Raw genomic sequence first — 21,298 nt, 5'->3', positions numbered from 1 at the left:
CCACCCATCATTTCATTTCATCCTTGCCTCCTCTTCGTAGCCATACTGTTCTAAACACGAGGAAACTGAGTTTGGAGGGGTTGCATAGAGCATTCAAAGTTTGGAAGCCAGCAAGTGGCAGAGCCCTAGGACAAGCTCATCTTTCTGTGTTTGGTGCCACTTTTTAAGTGACCAAAGACATCATAAGTGGGTTTTGCTGTAATGACCCAACTCAGCAGGGATTTCCCTGGGTGGTGTATAGCGTTGTACATGTGTCCTGTTTGGTAGAAACAATGGGAAGTATCGTTTCAGCCAGTGGGTTTTTCTGTGTGTTGGTTACCAGCGGGGCATGCCCTCTGCTTATTGTTCATGGGAACATGCTCAAGGAATTCTGCAGGAAGGCCCCCACCAGGATGTTACTGGAAGACCTGTTTGTGGAGTTTGTGCAAACAAAGTATGACCCTGCCGGCTCAGCCAAAACTCCTGTACCGTGCTGGGCGGACTCTGTGACTACAGCGGAAAAGGCTGCGGTCTTCATCCCCCAGCCAAGAAGCTGCTGCGGGGTGGGCCTCCGCTTCCCTCTCTGCCCAGGGGCTTCTGCACAGTCTCCCTGTGCTTAGATAGGGTGTGCACACTGCTCTCCATACAAATACCAGTCTAGTTGGGTTTCCTTTACCTCCTGAGCCTCTTTTGTGGTGTGTCACATTGTTTGTAGAAGAATCTACTAGTACTCTTCCCCTTAAAAAAACAAACAAACAAACAAACAAAAAAAATGAGCCAGGTAGTGGTGGTGCATGCCTTTAATCCCAGAGGAGCAGAGACAGGCAGATCTCTGAGTTCGAGGCCAGCCTGATCTACAGAGCAAGTTCTAGGGACAGCCAAAGCTACACAGAGAAACCCTGTCTCAAAAATAATTTTTTTGATAAAATAAACATTAAAAACTTTGTCAGTTTAAGTGTCAATGCTTTTCATCTTATAAAGCTGAAATTGTATATATCAAAAAGTTATACATGCATAGTTCCTGGGAACCATTCTGCTTTCTGCCCCTCTGACTCTGACTATTCTAGAAAGCTTATAGAGATGGAGTCATGCAACGTGTGTCCTTCTTTTGGGGTTGTTTCACTTGGATTTATCCATGTGTACATGTATCAGTATCACATTCCTCTTGAAGGCTGGATAACATCCCATTGCACACACATATAACTCAGTATGACATTGGAGTGCTTGTGTGGTTTTGCACCTGTCAGCCTCCTCGCTGTGGACATCCTTACCTCCTGCTTTCTCCACTCTGGTCACACTGCCTTTTTTCAGTCTCTGGGAAAAGACTTGCATCCCTCTCCTATCAAGTGTGTCAGCCAGCACAGGATCTGGCATGGGGTTAAGGGGCTCAGCCATTGCTTGAGAAGCAAGTAGGCACAATTTAGAGTGGACACTCAGGCGCCTGGAACACAAACATGAGTACCGAGCCCCATGAATGTGAGCTGCAGAGGATCAGATGTATTAATCACTGGACTAGAAAGGGATTAGGACATTTCCATAATATAATGTGGTATGTTTCTTTTTCTAAAACAGATGTGCTCTTGTTGCTTCATGAGGAAGCAATTAAATGTGTTTGATTAAGACATCCATAAACACTATCATGTATTTGAGGCTACTATGTGCTGCTTTCTCTGTTGGAACATTCTGTCTGCTGTACCTGCTTCTCTGAACCACTCTGTGAGATGTCCTTTTTCGTCTTCTTTGATTAAGTAGCTTTCTCACGGATGACTGTCTTCTGCTGACACAGATGGTAATAAAATGGGTCTGACTTCAAAACCAGCGCTTAGCCGTTGCCCTAGGTGTCTGTTCTCATATTTACTGTGCAGTACAAGCTCAGTATCCACCAGTGCATCTGCCCTTCTTCCTGTTGGGCCTTTCTGTGCCCAGTATCTAGCTCTTCTCACCTCTCTCCCTATTCCTACTGTATTTCCTTCGAGACAGGGTTTCTCTGTGTAGTTTTGGTGCCTGTCCTGGAACTCACTCTGTAGCCCAGGCTGGCCTCGAACTCACAGAGATCCGCCTGGCTCTGCCTCCTGAATGCTGGGATTAAAGGCATGCGCTGCCAACGCCCGGCCTCCTAATATATTTTTTGACAGTTGGCTGTGTATTTGAATCCTAAAACATGTTTTTTGACAATATCAGTAATAGTTATACACTGTTAGAAACTGATATTAGTTGGTGGTAATAACATTTATGTAAAATAATAGATTGTATTAAGGCTACATTACATATAATGATTTCATTTTTTTAGATAGCCTTTTTTTATTCTTGAGGCTTTTTGAATCCCAATTTATGTTTTTCAAGATGCATGGCTTTTTTCTTCTATTTGAAATATAAACAAAGCAGTGAAAAGTTAGTTAGCTTTCTTTATTAAAGGTTTCTCAATAGTCAGATACCTATTGCAAATTATGTATAAAACACAAGATTGAAGTACTTCAAGAAGATCTTTTTGGAGAAATTTAAGAGATTTCTTCCCAAACCTTCCTTTAGAAGGGTAGCTTCGTTTCTTTTTCTGCCCCTCCTAGTTTTTCAGCAGGATTAGGTTTTTTGAACCAGTGGATCAAGTTTTAATTTTCCTGTTCCTTCCTTATACTGACATATGCTTTGGCAAAACAAAAAAGAAACCTAAACATGTCAGCATGATTTTTGTGCAGTGAATTAAAAACCATAAAAGTAACAAGATCAGATTCAAATCCCTAAACTCCTGACATAGTGGTTTTGTCCTTTTCAATCCCAAGCTTCATATTACGACTTTGAAAGCTTTCTGCCTGGAAGCAAAAGTTCGTGATTTATTTGAAATAGATTACAAGGATACAGGCCAGAGAGATCTAGGTCTGAATCCCAGTTCTGTCACTCAAGCCCGTGGGCCAGTCACTTAACATCTGAGACTCAGTTTCTTCTTTAGGAAAAATGGAACTCTTAATTTGAGGAGGGATTTGGAGGGGATTAGCGAGGTCACCTAACTCAACTGTCTGCTTTGTCTTCAGAGGTTGGCTTTTCTTAAAATTCTTTTTGTCATGGGAGAAAAGGATATGTAGATGCCATGAAATATTTAACATACACCTTTGCCAGTACACACTGAGCATGTACCCAGAACTTGGGAGGGTTCTGCCACTGAATCACCATTGCTATGCCTAGAACTTGGGACTGTGCTGACTCAACTCACTCAGGATTGTTGATCTGAGGGGTCAGGAAGCATTGCAGTGATAACCACTTCAGGGCAGAGAATTGATCAGGCTATAGGCAAGCTGGGGGCATTTTAATTAATGGTTGATAGGGGAAGGCCCAGCCCATTGTGGGTGGTGCCATCCCTGGATTTGTGGTCCTGTTCCATAAGAAGGCAGGCTGAGCAAGCCAGTAAGCAGCATCCCTCCATAGTGTCTGAACCAGCCCCTTGCGCCAGGATCCTGCCCTGTTTGAGTTCCTGTCCTGAACTCCTTCAGTGATGAACAGTGATGCTGAAGTGTAAGCCAATAAAGCCTTTCCTCCCATGTGGCTTTTGGTTGTGGTGTTTCATCACAGCAGTAGTAACCTGACTAGGACAGGGTTCATGATCTAATAAGACCATCCAGGATATAGCTTTCAAGCCTCAGCTCTCGTTACTCCATTTGTTGTTCTTATCTGCTCTTTCTGGGTCCTCAAATGAAACATGATTTCCTTGTACCTCAAAGCTTTTATACATGCTTTTTCTTGGAAATCCTTCTTGTTCTGCCAGCACTAGAAACTTGAACTTATTCTTCAGATTAAGTGAGGTATATTAGTTAGGATAGTGTGGATTATGCTGCAGTAACAAGGAGTCCCCAGTCACCATGGTTTATAATACTTCACCATGGATTGTTAACAACAGACATGCATTTCTCAAACCACGTATTAGGTACTATTTTTCATAGTCATCCTGAGCTGATGGGCATTCTATCTCAGCTTGTGCTATGACCCAGGGAAACAAATGTGGCCTCTGGAAGATTCTGCCCCGAGCTGATACCCAACATTTTTACTCACATTTCCTTAGATCATGCAAGTTTTGCAGTCTAATTTCAGGGTAGGAACATGTGTTTCTGCTTGTGCCTGTGAGCAAGAGCCCTGAGTAGTGGTGAGTGGACCTCATCACCTGCTACATTTAGAAGTCATTTCTCGAGGAATGTCTTTTGGGCTTAGCTGCTCCTCTGTGGCCCCCTTTCTTTCTTTCTTTCTTTCTTTCTTTCTTTCTTTCTTTCTTTCTTTCTTTCTTTCTTTCTTTCTTTCTTTCTTTCTTTCTTCCTTCCTTCCTTCCTTCCTTCCTTTTCTTTCTTTCTTTCTTTTTTTTTTCATTTTTAATTTTTCTTTATTAAGAAATTTTCTAGTTACTCCACATACCATCCACAGATCCCCCTTCCTCCCTTCCCCACCACCAGCCCTCTTTCCCGAGCCACCCACATCCCCACATCCCCCTAATTGAGGTCTCCCATGGAGAGTCAGCAGAGCCCAGCGCACTGAGCCTAGGCAGGTCCAAGCTCCTTCCCACTGCACAAAGGCTGTGCAAGGCATCACCCCGCAGGCACCGGATTCCCAGAAGCCTGCCTATAGACCAGGGACAGATCCCAATCCCCCTGCCTGGGTGCTCCCCAAACAGTTCGAGCCAAACACCTGTCTTCTGTATCCAGAAGACCTAGTCCAGTCCCATGGGGGCTCCACAGCCACCAGTCCACAGTTCATGGGCTTCCACTAGTGTGGCTGGTCATCTCTGCACATCCTCCCATCATGATCTCGACGTCCCTCTCCTGCAGAATCCCTCCTCTCTCTCATCAGTTGGATTCCTGGAGCTCAGCCTGGTGCCTGGTGCCTGGCTGTGGATCTCTGCATCTGCCTCCATCAGTCACTGGACAAGGGCTCTATGATGACCATTAGGGTATTCACTAGACTGGTCACTAGAGTAGACTGGTCCAGGCATCCTCTGGACCACTGTCAGCAGATCAAGGTGGGGTCATCCTTGTAGATTCCTGAGAGCCTCCCCAGAACCCTGCCTCTTCCTATTCCCATGATGTCCTCATCTATCATGGTATCTTCCTCCCTGCCCTCCCACTCTGTCCCTGTTCCAGGTTGACCTTCCCATTTCCCTATGTTCTCATCCCCCACTCCTCGCCCTCTGTCACCCCCCCCACACACACACACAGTCCACTTATGTAGATCTCATCCACTTTTCCTTCGCAGGGTCATCATTGTGTCCCTCCTAGGGTCTTTCCCTGTTAGCTAGCCTTTCTGGAGTTGTGGGTTACAGTCTGGCCATCCCTTCCCTCCATGTAGTATCCACTTATGAGTGAGTACATACTATGTTTGTCCTTCTGAGTCTGGGTTACTTCACTCAAGATGATATTTTCTAGTTCCATCCATTTGCCTGAAAATTTCATGATATTTTTTTTAACTGCTGAGTAGTACTCCATTGTGTATATTTGCCACATTTTCTTTTTCCATTCTTCAGTTGAGGGGCATCTAAGTTATTTCCAGGTTCTGGCTATTACAAATAATGCTGATATGAACATAATTGAGCATGTGTCCTTGTGGTAAGATTGAGCATTCCTTGGGTATATGCCCAAGAGTGGTGTAACTGGGTCTTGAGGAAGACGTATTCCCAATTTTCTGAGAAACCGTCGTACTGATTTCCAGAGTGGCTGTACAAGTTTGCATTCCCACCAACAGTGGAGGAGTGTTCCCCTTGCTCCACATCTTCTCCAACATAAACTGTCTCCAGTGTTTTTGATCGTAGCCATTCTGACAGGTGTCAGAATTGTTTTGATTTGCATTTCCCTGATGACTAAGGATGTTGAGCAATTCCTTAAATGCCTTTCAGCCATTTGAGATTCTTCTGTTGAGAATTCTCTGTTAAACTCTGTAGCCCATTTTTTAATTGGATTGTTCAGTATTTTTAAGTCTAGCTTTTTGAGTTCTTTATATATTTTGGAGATCAGCTCTCTGTCAGATGTGGGGTTGGTGAAGATCTTTTCCCATTCTGTAGGCTGTCATTTTATCTTATTGACTGTGTCCTTTCCTCTACAAAAGTTTCTCAGTTTCAGGAGGTCCCATTTATTAATTGTCGCTCTCAGTGTCTGTGCTACTGGTGTTATATTTAGGGGGTGGTCTCCTGTGCCAATGCATTCAAGACTACTTCCTACTTTCTCTTCTATCAAGTTCAGTGTAACTGGATTTATGTTGAGGTCTTTTATCCACTTGGACTTGAGTTTTGTGCATGGTGACAGATATGGATCTATTTGCAATCTTCTGCATGTTGACATCCAGTTACGTATGGCCCCTTTCTTTTCCTACTTCGGTTACCACAGCACTTCTCACACTCTGATGACTATCTTTTTGCCTCTCTTTAGCTAAGTTCCATAGGAGCGGGATGAAGGTCTATTGTCTTCATCCAAATCCATTACCTCAGCTCCTGGCACTCAGTGTGTGCAAGATGGAGAAAGGAAGGCAGCACATTTATGCGGTGCTGTGCTGCTGTGTTGTCATGATGAAATGTGAGATAGTAACTGCTGTGTGCGGTAAAATGCCTTTCTTCACGGGTTATGCTCAATGTCATGATGATGAAGATGCTGATAACAAAAACTGACATTTATCTGAGTGGCACACACCTTTAATCCCAGCACTCAGGAGGCAGAGGCAGGCAGGTCTCTGAGTTCCAGACCAGCCTGGTCTACAGAGTGAGTTCCAGGACAGCCAGGTCCACACACAAAGGAACCAATAACAGGCTGATAGCATTTACCAAGCCCTTGTAAGATGCTGGATACTTCCAAAGGTGCTTTCTAAGTCAACTGGTGCCGCAGTTGTTATGCGTTACAGGGGGACTCATGCTATCTCTTGGTTTTGAGGTGATTCCTAAGTATTTTGTCATAGTAATCAGGATAGTGAAGGTTAGTTTTGAGATGATCCTGAGTGTTATAAAGATCAGGATGATGACGGTTGGGTGATGTAGAGTTTAGCAATAGTGTTATTTCTGATTGTCCCCCATTTACATTGCTGTGGAATAGAAAGCTAATTGTGGCTGATTGGTTCCTTTTATTGAACATTTAAAATGTGTCAGGGTCAATGGTAAGTGAGTCACATGATCATCTTAGTTCCTTCCACCCCTTTGATTCCCGTTAGACAGCTGGGGGGTTTTAGAAGACAAGTCTGCATCTTGTAAGTAGCATGGTTGAGTTTTGACTCCGGATCTACCTAGCCTATCTGTTCCGTAATGTCTCTTACTTGCTTTTACCAGATAACTCATCAGGAACTAAGCATGTGCATTGGTATCTGTCAGGAGTCAGGTCATCAGCTGATAGGTCAAGGCTGTAGATTGTTGAGCTAGTGAACAGAGTAGTGTTAAATTCTTGGCTAGAGGTCAGTGTCTTACTAGAAAGAATAGTGTGTTCAAATCTGTGTGTGTGTGTGTGTGTGTCTTCTTTTCAGAGTAACCAGGGAACACAGAGAAATGCTGGTAAAACTGGCCAAACAGAACACCAACAAGGCCAAAGAAAATTTACGGAAGGTTCGCACTAACGCAATGAATAAGCTGAAGAAATCAAAGGACAAAACCTCAGAGGACACCATCAGGCTCATAGAGAAACAGGTACAGTTGCCAACAGATGCAGTATTTATGTATCTGACCCAAGGAGTCTTTGTACTCATGTCTGAAGCAAGGACAGCAAAACAGAGTGCCTCTGGTCACTTTATCCACACCATCAACACCAAGTCTCTGTTCTAAGTCTAGCCTATGCTAGACCCTGGACGGATCCACCGAGAGGATAAGAGGCTCTTGATCCTTGTTTGTGTGCTCGGCTCTGTGCTGGACACTTTACTTCATTTTCCCTCACTACTACGAAACTGAGTTAGAGGCTGGAAGAATAGCCAAGTGCTCAGCATTCACAAGGGCCTGGTTCAGTCCCCATTGCTGAAACAGCAGCTCAGCAGCACTGTAAGAGGAGGGTGAGGAGACCTGGTCCAGGGAAATCTGGGAACCGGTTCCAACTCTTGCTGATAGTGGGAGAGATGGGATCCAGACCTAGGGCTGCTTGCCTTGCTGTCTAGCTTTCTGACTGCAGAGGAGTGAGCAGCTGTGTTTCCTGTGTGCTGAATGCTGTGCTCCTGGAGTGAAGTGATGAAAGGACAGAGACCAGGTAGACCAGACCAGCATGTGCAGAAGGGTGGTCATGTAAAAGAACATTTTCCACTTGGGTCAGCAGGGTTTAATCCTAGGATGGGTCAAGGCAATGAGTGAGGAAACAGAGTGGCCACATCATAAAAGGTCTTATATACCAGGTGAGGAATTTGAATGTGAACAGTGTCCAGAGTGTTTCCACATTGGCTGTACATCTGGCTCATTTTAAGGACTTGCTCTTGCCCCTTCTCATTGGCTGAGCTTGTTATATGAGCCAAACCAGATAGCATTGCTGCTGAGAAGTATATACTTAACTTCATAGAGGTCTGAAGGTGTGTGTGAACATTTGATGAATAATAATTTACTCTTAGGAAAATGAAGATGTCTAGGAATTAGGGAGATGACTCAAAATTCAGTAACATGTTTGCTGTGCAAGAACAAAGACTTAAATTAGATCCCTCAGAACCCACATGCAAAGCTGATCATGGAGGTGATTGCCTGTAACCCCAGCATAGGAATTGGAGGGGACGGAGATAGCAGGAACCCTGGGGCTCACTAGCCAGACATTCTATCTAAAGGTGAGCTCCAGGTTCAGTGAGAGACCCTTGTAGTGGGTGGCTCTTTGAGCCATGAAGCATCGCAGGTAACTGTTACACCTGCCTATGACCTTGAGGTACATGCCTCTTGGATGTGGCTGCTAGGGGACCCTTAAGACCTAGGATGCACATATGTGTGCTCTCTTCGATACCTCATGCTTTTGGATGCTGGAATGGACCAGGGCAGAGCTCACCAGAGACAGCATTGGACCATGCCTTGCCCTTCCAAGATCCTGTGACAAATGCCTTTATTCTGTCTTGTGAGTTAACCCCCAAATAAATTCCTTTGCTCATTAAATAGACTCAGTGGGTTGCTAGAGATAAAATCCCACTAGACCCTGACCCAAAACCCAAGATGGAGAGTGATTGATAAAAGCACATGGTCTGGCTAGGCCCTGGATGGAGCTCTGGGAGTCTAATTATCGAGAAAGAGGAGGGTTTATATGAACGAGAATTGTTGAAACCAAGGTTGGATAAAGCACAGGGACAAATAGCCAAACAAATGGAAACACATGAACTATGAACCAAAGGCTGAGGGGCCCCCAACTGGATCAGGCCCTCTGAATAGGTGAGACAGTCGATTGGCTTGATCTGTTTGGGAGGCATCTAGGCAGTGGTACCGGGTCCTGTGCTGATTGCATGAGTTGGCTGTTTGAAACCTGGGGCCTATGCAGGGACACTTGGCTCAGTCTGGGAGGAGGGGACTGGACCTGCCTGGACTGAGTCTACCAGGTTGATCTCAGTCCTCGGGGGAGGCTTTGCCCTGGAGGAGGTGGGAATGGAGGGTGGGCTGGGGGGAAGGGGAGGGGGCCAGGACGGGGGAGAACAAGGGAATCCGTGGCTGATATGTAGAACTGAATGGTATTATAAAATAAAATAAGAGGGGAAAAAAAAAAGCACATGGTCTTTACACTTGTGCACACACGTGTGCACTTGTACCCACCCCCTAGGCAAGTATCTGAAGCCTGCTCCAAGATACTAAGTCAATGAATCTGGAGTGGTGCCCAGGAATTTTTTTCTTGAAAGTTCTCATTTTTCAGACAATAAGGTCACATGTGTGCCTAGGAAAAGTAACTGTGGTGGCCAGGTAGAGAACACTGTAGGGGGCGAGATGGAGGCAAGAAGGGAATTTATCAGGATTTAGGAGCTGAAATGAGTAATGTCATACCGAGTGTTTGGTAGGCCTCAGAGCTGCTGTGTTCATGATGAAAGCATCATCTTAGGAAAGCTGAAGAAAGATGGGGCAGGATGGAGCATGAAAGAAGAAGCAAGCAGAGCAGGAGAGCTGTTGGGGCCTACGGAGGTGTGGAGTGAGTCGCTGCCCTCGTGTTGGACCAGCAGTTAGCATTCTGGTTGTAGGTCAGTCAGCAATCACCTAGGGGAATTTTGGTTCCTGAGCATTGTTCCTACATCTTCTGATTCAGTATATTGCCTAGAATGGTGTTTTTAAAAGATTTTTTACATTATGTATACATGTGTGTTTATGTGGGGGATATATAGGTGAGTGCAAGTACCTGCAAAGTCCAGAAGAAGATGTCAGATTCCCTGGAGTGGAATTACAGGTAGCTAAAGCACCTCATGTGGATATTGGGAACTGAACTTGGATCCTCTGGAAGAGCAGGAAGTGCTTTTAACTGCTGATCTATCTCTCCGGCTTTGAAAGTGTATTTTTAAAATGTTTTCTGATAGTTTCTGCAAAATTATACTATGAAAGAACCAGAAGCTGGCAGTACAAAAGGAAAAGCCATTCTGCAGCTGATGTTCCGTGACCTTGGAGAAATTGCTTGACGCTTGGGGTCTGTTTTTCCTGTAAAAAGAGTTTGGTAATTTCTCCCTTGAAAGGGCTCCTGGAATGCTAGAAGGTGCCATTGGGATGCCTAGCATTGAAGTCTCAAGTGTCCCCTTTTGCTGTCTTTCTGCTCTCCTGTCTTCGCTCAGAGGGCCAGTCATAGATCAGGCTGTCCGTCTCTGAGCACTGATCAGGGCTCAAAGCCTGCTCCTCCTTGGTACCCTAGGGATCTATCTCTTCAGTGGACACTTGGCCCTCATGTTGCTTCCTGGTAGTAGGCTGTGGACTTCCAAGCTGTCAGATCCCTCATTCAACAAGTTGGAGTCTGCCTTAGAGTGCAGAGTCCTTGTTCCTTGAAGAGGAAGAATGATCAGATAATCTGTGCTCTTGTTCAAACACACTTGACAGAGACCTTGACAGAAGTCTTCCCTCACGACCACTGGCTTCCCACCCTTTTCAGCTTGTCCTTTCTTTCCAGTGCTTTCCTAAGTGAAAAGTCTTTGTCCTTTGATACTAAACTGCCTGGTTCCTGTGAGACAGAGTGAAGACAGCCCCTTACTCAGTAGAGTAGAGTGACCAGCACCTCAGTGCGCACCTTGTCATGGTCTTGACATCAGTTCCGTCTTGTTAACGCCACTTACAGTTGTGTAGTTGAAGTTTGGGTAATGACGTAATGGAGGCAGCCCTGTGCACTCTACAGCGTGTTCCTTTCTCTGTGTGGATGGCACCAAAGGAGTTTCTGCTGTTGCTTTTGTATGTAATAAAGCTGCTGGCTGATTGTTGCTTTAACAATTTAAATTTTTCTTTGTTCCTAATTATCAAAGTAATATAAAGAAAATGTAGAATGTGAAGACTGTTTAACATGTGGAAGAGAATCATCCCATAAATGCAGAGGTATCTCTCAGCATGTTGAAATGGTCCTTTTCTTTTTTTCAACACATAGTTTTAAACAATATTGAGGATGTACAGTATATGTAAACTTTTGAGCCAAGGTTTAATTTTTCATTTGTTAATAAAGGCACTGTTTGTGTTTGAAAAATTTTTGCAAATGACCACTTCTCATGATTGCTATGTAGTTCATCTTGTGCCCATATGCAAAATTATCTTTTAGAAGTTCTTGCTTGTAGATATTTTTATTTTATAAAACTTATTTTATAATTAAAAAATTGTATTAGTGAGGTTACAGAGGTTACAGTGACTATCTTCTTTATGAATCTTTGTGTTTTCTTGAGGAAGAATATGCCAAGTGGAGATCACTGGCAAGAGAAATGCACTGGTTTGCTTGTGTGTTTTCTCCTCACAAGCTGGGGATTGGACTCAGAGCCCTGCATATGCTTTGTAAATGCTCTACCATTGGGCTCTGCCTCAAACTCATGAGACTCAAACTCACGGCCTCTTCCCCCAGCCTTCTGAGTGCTGGGATTATAGGTATGCACCACCACACCAGCTTATTTTACCTTTTACTAGATTCTAACATTAGACTGAGTTTTTGTTTTTATGAGACAGTACCTTGCTATGTAGTCCTGGTTGGCCTGGTACTCCTTATGTAGCCCAGGCTGTCCTCAGACTCATTGTGATCCTTCTTAGTCTCCTGAGTGTAAGGAGTGCAGACATGTGCCACCATACCTGGCTGAACTAAAAAATTTTAATGTGAGCTTACAGTTTTTTGCATGTCTTCAAATCATCTTTTACACTCTAGAGAAATAGTTTTTAAAATGTATTTATTTTTTAAATAAACTTTATTATAAAAAAAAGTCACACACTAAAATTAACCAGACTAAAATCCTGTATGTCCTACTGAACTTCTGTGCAGTTAGTATAGCCATTCTGGGGCCCAGAGAGATGGCTCAGCGGTTAAGTGCACTGGCCATTCTTCCAGAGGCCTATTCCCAGCAGCCACAAGGTGACTCACAACCATCTGTAACACCAGCCCTAAGGGAGCTGACACCCTCTTCTGGCCTCCCTGAGTACCACGGGCACACTTGGTACACAGATGTACAGACAAAACACCTATACAGTAGTTTTTTGTTTTTGTTTTTTAAGGCCATCTGTACCTGTAGTGCTTCATGTTGGAATTTACATTTTTACTGTTGAATTTATCTTTATGCATTTATCAACCACCATGACAGATTAGAACTAGAGAAACCATTAGCTTTATATCCTCTTTCATGGTTTGTTCTTGCTAATATAAATCTTTATAACCTTCCTAGAGGATAGTATGACAGATGCCATGACCGTTTAGTTCTGATCTATAACTTAGGAACATGTCTAAGAGAAATTTTCAACCTTAGTCTATGGGACTGTGTCTCATTAGTGTGTTACATATAATGATAGAAAACTAGGAACCAAGTTCCTGAACGCCATTATTTGTGTCCATTGGAATTCCATTCATTGAAATCTATATTGAAGTTAGGAAAAGATTTTATTGACATGAAAAAATTTCAGAATTAATTTATTTTTTCAAAACAGAGTTTCTCTGTGTAGTCCTGGCTGTCCTGGAACTCGTTCTGTAGACCTCAAACTCAGATCCGCCTGCCTCTGCCTCCAGAGTGCTGGGATTAAAGGCATGCACCACCACACTGATGAATTTATTATTTTCTAAAATAGTGGACTATACAATAACATTGTAGCTGGAGAGATGGTTCACTGGCTGCTCTTAGAGAGGACCCAGGTTCAGTTCCCAGCACTCATAATATGGTTCCTAACCATTTGTAACTCAGTTCCAGGGGTTCTGACCTCTGTGGGCTCCAAGCATATATGTGGTGTATTACATACGTGCGCATAAAACACATACACATAAAACAAAATGAGTAAGTCTGATAAAGAAGTTTTAAAAATACACAGGCATACAAAGATCGATAGCTTGTAATTATCAAAATATCCAAAGCCACTTCAGTGATGGGATTATGAATAGCCTTTTATTGTATGAAATTGACCTTCTCTTTTAAAATTGTTTTCAAAATTCTTTGGTCAAATTCTTTTGAAATATTTTTATAACAATATTTCTCTCATCTTTGGTGTGTGAGATTGAAATGATTGAGTGATAGGTTCTGTCTCAGTCACTGTATCTGACCCCTGACTCCCCCGGCCCCTAGCTCAGCCATGTCTGCTATAGGACCACGGATGTTCCTGCTCAGGACTCTTGACATCTGCCAGCCTGCTGTGGTACCTTCGCTGTGGTTTGCCATAAATGGGCCTGCTGAACATTAAAGCATTTGGCAGAGACCTCCAGTGACTCTGGCCAAGATCCTTTCACTGCTGCCTTTCTCTGAGAAGCAGCACTCTCTGGAATGAGTGAAGCCTGGTGCTAGTGGGGCTGAAGGGGGGGGGGCCTGCAGGGTGCTAGACTGGGGGAGGCAGTCCTCATGAAGGGTGGCTTGTGTGCAGGCCTGCCCAGAGCTGTGCTCTGTGGTCCTGTCACCCCATGCTCTGTCTTTAAAGTCTTCCATTTTCCTTAACTGATAACCAGCAGACACAGTAATGACAGAGGTCCTGGTGGTGTTGATAATGTTATGATTTTATAAGGCGAGGCACGAGAGTGGAAATGTTTCTTGCTTTGGAGTCAGGCATTCAAACCCTAGCTCTTTTATTTCCCAGTTGTGAAAGTGAGCAATGGCTCCATTCACCTGTGAGTCTCTTTGCTCATCTGTAAAGTGGGATGATCTGTGCCCATCTGACTAGAACAATTGGAGGACCAGAAGACACACATGCTTAAACGTGACTAATATGTTGATGGCCCTTGAGAACTTTCACTCTGTTTGTTCATCCACTCTGCTTCCTGACCTTGTGATTTAAATGAAATGGAACTAACCCTTTCAGTGCCCCCAGCACAACATGGAGCTGAGGTGAGGAAGGAGTAGGCCAGGTGCTGTGGAGTAGGATTGCCAATCAGGAGTGAGTGAGTTTTGGGCCACACCACATCACACAAGAAGTTAGTGGGTAGAGCAGAATGGCCAGAGCCATCTTGCCCAAGATTACCTTGGGTTAGTTTTCTGTAGAATGGGGACAATAACTGTTCTGTCTACTTTATAGGGGCTATGTGAGATGGCTGGATTTCAATAATGAGTTAACAGAAACAGAAAGATTTTATACAGTAGAAACGCTTATGCAACTGCTAGGTGAAAGCATGCTAAAGGAGACAGCAGCATTTCATGTGTTGTGTGGATTGTTAGCCAGTGTCTGGCTTGTAGTAATTACTCAGCAGTAGGAGCTGCTCTTGCTTTTGGTATCGTTAATCCTCAGTGTTTCAGAGTCTGAGAAAGATGAAAATGGTGAGCCTGCAGGTGAACTGTCCCCAAGGGCCTTTTTTTTTTGTACCTATCAACTGTTCTAAAAAGCTAGCAAATACTTCGTTGATGGATTAGCTTGAAGTCAGAAAGTGGTGGTAAAAGTCACAGTAACACAGCCAGCATTTGCATAAGATAACCAGCTTATCACATGCTTGTATAGTCCTGTTTTTACTTAACTGTTAGCTGAGGAAGGGACAGCACCTCATTTGATGGGTGAGGAAACAGACTCCAAGTGGAAATGTCACTTGCTCCTGTTCTCCCATGTTTTCAAATTGTCAGCCTGGGTATGCCTCCACTTCTCAGTCCTTCCACCCTGATAACCTTACTGTGCCTTCACCTTTGGCTGGCCCAGGCTGGCAGCCTGCAGTGCTGGTGTTTGCTGAGCACTGCTCCTGGCCTGTGAGAGGCAGCGCCAGGGACCAGAAGTGTCTGCGACATTTGTGACTGGCTGCGGAGCAGGGGCAGCTGCCACCCCAGTTCAGCCACTCCTCCATCGCATCCAGCAGCCCAGGAGCTGTGCTTTTCCAGCTTAAAAAATGTGTAGCGTTTGCTAGGGTGAGACTTTCCTGCCTGGGGCCAATTGCAGCAAGCCCTTTTTACTTTCTCTTCTTTCAAGCCATGTATTTAGTTCCTAATTCCTGGCCAAGGCCTGTGGTCGGCAAATAAAGATGTCAAGCAGCTGCCTGCTGCTGAGCACACAGATCTGCATACTATGCTAGCCCTCAGTGCTTCCTGCCAATACTGCCTGCCTTCATTTCAACCCCATTTAGACTTAGAACGGAGCCTGCAACACCTACTAAATCATGTTTTCATCCTTAGAAAGGCATGCATACTTACTGCAGACAAACACAGAGAACTTCAACAATTTTTCTCTTAATAAATACTTCCTGGCCAGGCGGTGGTGGCGCACGCCTTTAATCCCAGCACTCAGGAGGCAGAGCCAAGTGGATCTCTGTAAGTTCAAGGCCAGCCTGGTCTACAGAGCGAGCTCCAGGACAGGCACCAAAACTATACAGAGAAACCCTGTCTCAAAAAACAAAACAAACAAACAAAAACTTCCTGAGAACTTGATATGTTCTGTTTCTTAGGCGGGATATAATCAATACAGACCTAAATAACATATTATCTATTTTCCCATCACTAAAAGATAGAATGTTAAGATTTTGGCATGTTATGCATATATGAAAGAAATTGAAATGGAGTCACCATATAATGAGGGAGACAGTGCCCCAATTAGACATCTTATGCCACCAAGTAAAACCTCCACTGCCAGGAGTGGGTTACATTTTGTTGAGTCCTTGTCCAAAAAGGTCCCATAGACCAGCCCCCTAAAAAAAACATCACAAGCTATTGCTAAAACTACTGATTGCTCTCTATACCCCGATGGTAGGGCCCTGTTGCTAAAGACAGCTTGTGTCATCACAACCTGTGTAAATCAAGGTGGTGCCCAACTAGCAGCCTCACCCCTGCCGACTAGTTTTCGTGGTGCTAGAAAGTACTTTTCATGGCCCCTGAGAGAAAAGTGATCACTTTTACCAAATTGTAAACCCTGTGGCCTACGACAGAGGCGCCTGCAAGATGGACTGATGTAATAGTGACACACTACAGGCTGCCCCTTCATTTTGTTGTTTGCTTTTGATTCAAGGCCCCTTCCTTGTGATGAAAACTCATGCATGACTCTGATAAAGTGGCCAAGAAACTGAGACTAGATAGGTCATGGGCCTAGGGGAAAACGTACTATTATTATTCTGCTAAAGGAACCTAGCAATAAAATTACTCCTAATGACATATTTGCAATACCCATAGGACAGAGCATTGCTCAACCCTCATCAAAGAAACTTCTCGCAGTAGATGATAATTAGTGCAGAGACCCACAACTGCTCAGTGTGCAGAGAGTGGAGCACTCAGTCCTTAAAGGGTTGTCTTTGTCAAACCCCTCCCTCGAGTCGGAGGTGTCTGTGTGGAAGAGGACGACAGGTAAGACTGTAAGAGGCAGAGGTAGTGAGTGAGTGACGCCAAGGAAGAAGCAAAGCGGTGCCCAGCACAGCAGGGCTGACAGACACACTTGTGAAGTCTCAGACCATGACAGCAGGCACACGGCCCTGCACAGGGTCACACCACACAGAATCCCACCCTAACCAAGACACTATTTGCAGTTATGCCTTCTGAAAAAGGGAAAATCAGTTTTCTCCAATGGAGTATCACTTGGGTGTATCAGCCACACTGTAGGGATGCTCCATCTCCAGGAGTGATTGACCATTAAACACTTTTTTTTTTGGCACTTTTTGATTTTGTTTTTTGTGTTACTGGTTTTCTTTTTCTTTTTCCTTTCTTTCTTTCTTTTTTTTTTTTTTAGTTTTTTTTTTCCTTTTTTGAGAAGAGAGAAAAAAAGAGAGAGAGAAAGAACATGAAGTTGGTTAGGTAGGGGAAGGAATATATTATGAAAAAGTGTTTAATAAAAATGAAAAGATTTTGTCATGTGTCTTAGTTTCTTCTTGTTGTTTTATTTTGTTTTTGTTTGTTTTTCAAGACAGGGTTTCTCTGTGTAGCCCTAGGCTGGCCTCAAATTCACAGAGATCCACCTGTCTCTACCTCCTGAGTGCTGGGATTAAAGGTGTATGCCACCCTGCCCACCTTAGTTTTTTTAAAGTATGTGATTTTTGTTTAGATATTTTATAGATTAGTTTTTCTACAGATATTCACACAGACGTTTCTATATTGAATTGTTTTTTTAATTGAAGGGAAGCATGAACACGTCTCCAAGATGTTAAGATTATCTTGAAGCATTATTCAAACACAATTTTATTATTATAGATGGAACCCATGCCAAGATTTCAGTCAATTGTATTTTCTCTCCCAAGAATTTGACATGGCCATGGTAGTGCCATGTTCATCTGCTTCTCCATCAGATAACTTTAGATTTTTCTCATTTTTCTCACTATTCAAAATTAGGTTGGGGGTGGGGAGCTGGAAAGTTGGTTCCACAATTAAGAGTGCTTGCTACACTTACAGAGAGGACCTAGGTTCATTTCCCATCACCCACATCAGGCAGCTCATCACCCCTATAACTCCTGTTCCTAGCAGTGTGACCAGCTCTCACAGCCTCCTGAGTACCTGTACTTACTGTGGTGCACAGAAACTCATGCAGGCACACACACACTGCACATAGTACACTTCTTACTGTGGTGCACAGAAACTCATGCAGGCACACACACACTGCACATAGTACACTTCTTACTGTGGTGCACAGAAACTCATGCAGGCACACACACACACTACACATAGTACACTTCTTACTGTGGTGCACAGAAACTCATGCAGGCACACACACATACACACTACACATAGTACACTTCTTACTGTGGTGCACAGAAACTCATGCAGGCACACACACATACACACTACACATAGTACACTTCTTACTGTGGTGCACAGAAACTCATGCAGGCGCACACACACACACACACTACACATAGTACACTTCTTACTGTGGTGCACAGAAACTCATGCAGGCACACACACATACACACTACACATAGTACACTTCTTACTGTGGTGCACAGAAACTCATGCAGGCACACACACATACACACTACACATAGTACACTTCTTAATGTGGTGACCAGAAACTCATGCAGGCACACACACATACATACATATAAATTTTTTAAAAAATTTAAGCCCATATAAACATCTTTACAGCTAGCATTTAAGAATTTGGAGGCTAGGGGTTGGAGAGTTGGCCATTGATAAAGAGCACTCATTGTTCTTCCCAGGTTTGATTCCCTGAACCCACATGGTGGTTCATAACTCTAGTTTCAGGGAATCCAACATCCATGTATTAAGCTCACACATGGTGTGTATATAAATGTAGACAAACACTTATATAAACAAAATAAGAAAAGTATTTAAAAAAAAAAAAAACTTGGGGCTGGAGAGATGGCTGAGTCGTTAAAGAGCACTGGCTGCTCTTCCAGAGGACCCAGGTCTGATTCCCAGCACCCACCTGGTGGCTCACAGCCATCTATAAATCCAGTTCAAGGGATCTGACATGCTCTTCTGGACTTCTTAGGCACCAGTTACACACTTGGTGCACAGAATACACATAGCCAAAGCACCCATATACATAAATAATAATTACAGTAAAGAAGAATTTTATGTTCAGATCATGTTTACTTGATAATTTCCCAGTTGAGATATTTGGGGATTAAATCCAGTGTAGCTTATCCATTCACTGTAGCTTGCAGATTATGAATATTGTAATTAGGAACTATAGCATCAAGTTTTGTTAGTGATAGCTGAAGGTTTATCCTGTTGTAATTTGCATTTTTGTGTCTATTGAAATTTCTCTGTTGATTTTCTAACTCTAGAGTCTTACTCTTTATATCAGTTCATCTAAAGGCTTTCTGAACTAGAGTAGCTGACATGTAAGGCAGTCTAAAGCAGAGGTTCTCAATCTGTGGGCTGCGACCCCTTTGGGGGTTTAACAACCCTTATAGGGGTCGCATAGTATATATCCTACATATCAGATATTTACATTACGACTCATAACAGTAGCACAATTACAGTTATGAAGTAGCAATAAAATAACTTTATGGTTGGGGTCACACACCATATGAGGAGCTAGCTGTACGGGGTCAGTGTTAGGAGGGTTGAGAACACTGCTCTGGAGGGTTATTGGGGCAGCTAGGCTGGCTTTTCTGTGTTGTGTAACAGTTTTAAGTGTTGGTTTATAGACTCAGGCTACTATGTATTACAGTGTGATGTTACGACTTTCTGACTGTGTGCCCTGCCTTGTTTTTCTTATTTGAAAAGGGAATAATCTTACCTACCTCACCTACAGTAGCAGGGTCTCCACACATTTCTTAGAGCCTGGGTGGCCTCAGTTAGTATGAACTTTGTCACTATCATTATTTCCCAGTAACCTTTGCTTAGTTTGGGCCTGCCCCCTATTGCAGTCACCAGACTTCCATTTTTGTTCTTGCAGATCAGCCAAATGGCCGACGCCACAGTTGTGGAGCTTGACAGGCATCTGGCAGCAAAGACCAAAGAACTCCTTGGATGAAAGTCAGCAGTCACATATTCTGGTCATCCCTTAGGTGACATGCTGGTGCCTCCCACTCCCCTGTCCATCCATCAGAGGCCCTCACTGCTGTTCCTCCACGGAGGCCCTGCCGACTCACCGAATCTCTCCTTGTTTCCCTGCATAGTGTTGTTCTGCTTGGAGTCTCCTGGTGTGACAGCTCAGAGGATGTCTGCTGTGGCAGTGACCTTGACTCTGCTGTCACCACAGCCTGCTTCCTTTCAGACAGTGATCGGACCCTGGCTCGTTTCTACCTCATCTGGACTAAGTGGGCCTTCACCCTGACTGCTGATGATCAAACTTAAATAAATTGGAAAATAACTACAGAGGAGAGACAGAGTGGTGTGGGCGGGAGAGCCCCAGAACCTCTTAAGAAAGCAAGCCAGAGCAGTGTCTGGATTGTCATCCCACGTGCTGCCCCACGAGGACTGTCCACTGTGGCATCAGCCTCGCCCTCTGGGCAGTCTCTCTGCCTTCTGATCTAGACCCCATTTTGGGCTCACAGGCTCCTTGTATTAAATCTCTTTTTCTCCTCTGTTAGTCTGTATCTTGACAAAAATAACTGGAGAGAATGACACCAACTGACGCTTGAAGTTGTCCACGTCTTGGTGTTGAGTCAGTTGGCATCTGCTCAGCAATGCTTTGCTTCTCTTTCTGTCACTGCACTCTTGTCCTTGTCAGTGTTGACTTGGTAATGTGCTCCGTTTGGCCGGGGCTTGTCTTCCTGATAGACAGGTGCTTTGTTGTGGCCCATCTTTTTGCATTTCTGTATTTACACGCATCTGTGTATATTTGCGCGCGCGCGCACACACACACACACACACACACACACGCGCGCGCGCGCACACACACACACACACGCGCGCGCGCGCGCACACACACGCACACGTGCACACACACGCGCGCACACACACACGCACACACACGCGCGCACACACACACACACGCACACACACGCGCACACGCACACACGCGCACGCACACACGCGCACGCACACACGCACACGCGCGCACACACACACACGCGCGTACACACACACGCACACGCGCGCACACACACACACGCGCACACACACACGCACACGCGCGCACACACACGCACACACGCGCACACACACACACACACACACACACATGCTATAGCGCTCATGTAGAGGTCAGACAACTCCCGTGAGTCAGTGTTCTCCTTTCACCATGTGGGGCCTGGGGCTAGAACTCAGACTTCAAGGCTTGGCACCAAACACCTTTTTCTGCTAAGCCAGCTCACCTGTTGTAGCATGTAGTTTGTCTTTTTCTCCTCTCCCACAATCATTTTTTTCATTTATTCAATTAATAATAAAACTATCATGAGCTGAGCTATTTTTAGGCGTTATTTGTAATCTTCACAGGAAACTGGACATATATGTC

At 44.2% G+C, this 21,298-nt stretch overlaps 1 protein-coding gene across 3 annotated transcripts in view; it reads left to right on the top strand.

Moving 5' to 3' along the window:
• The window catches only part of Mrrf (mitochondrial ribosome recycling factor), a 61,255-nt gene extending 40,771 nt beyond the window's left edge, over positions 1–20,484 (top strand). For 2 of the 3 annotated variants that reach the window (XM_028886121.2, XM_028886120.2), the window contains 2 exons: positions 7,447–7,606; positions 19,796–20,484. In XM_028886121.2, the coding sequence (XP_028741954.2) occupies positions 7,447–7,606; positions 19,796–19,873 (238 nt within the window). In that variant the 3' untranslated portion in view covers positions 19,874–20,484. The remainder of the gene's footprint in view (positions 1–7,446; positions 7,607–19,795) is intronic. The other variant, XM_037204477.1, reaches the window with a different exon arrangement.
• Positions 20,485–21,298: the final 814 nt, after the last annotated feature.

This window comes from Peromyscus leucopus, chromosome 4 (genome assembly GCF_004664715.2).
Source record: "Peromyscus leucopus breed LL Stock chromosome 4, UCI_PerLeu_2.1, whole genome shotgun sequence".
NCBI lineage: Eukaryota > Metazoa > Chordata > Mammalia > Rodentia > Cricetidae > Peromyscus > Peromyscus leucopus.
Note: the sequence above shows the minus strand (reverse complement) of the source record. Positions and strands in the feature narration are given on the sequence as shown.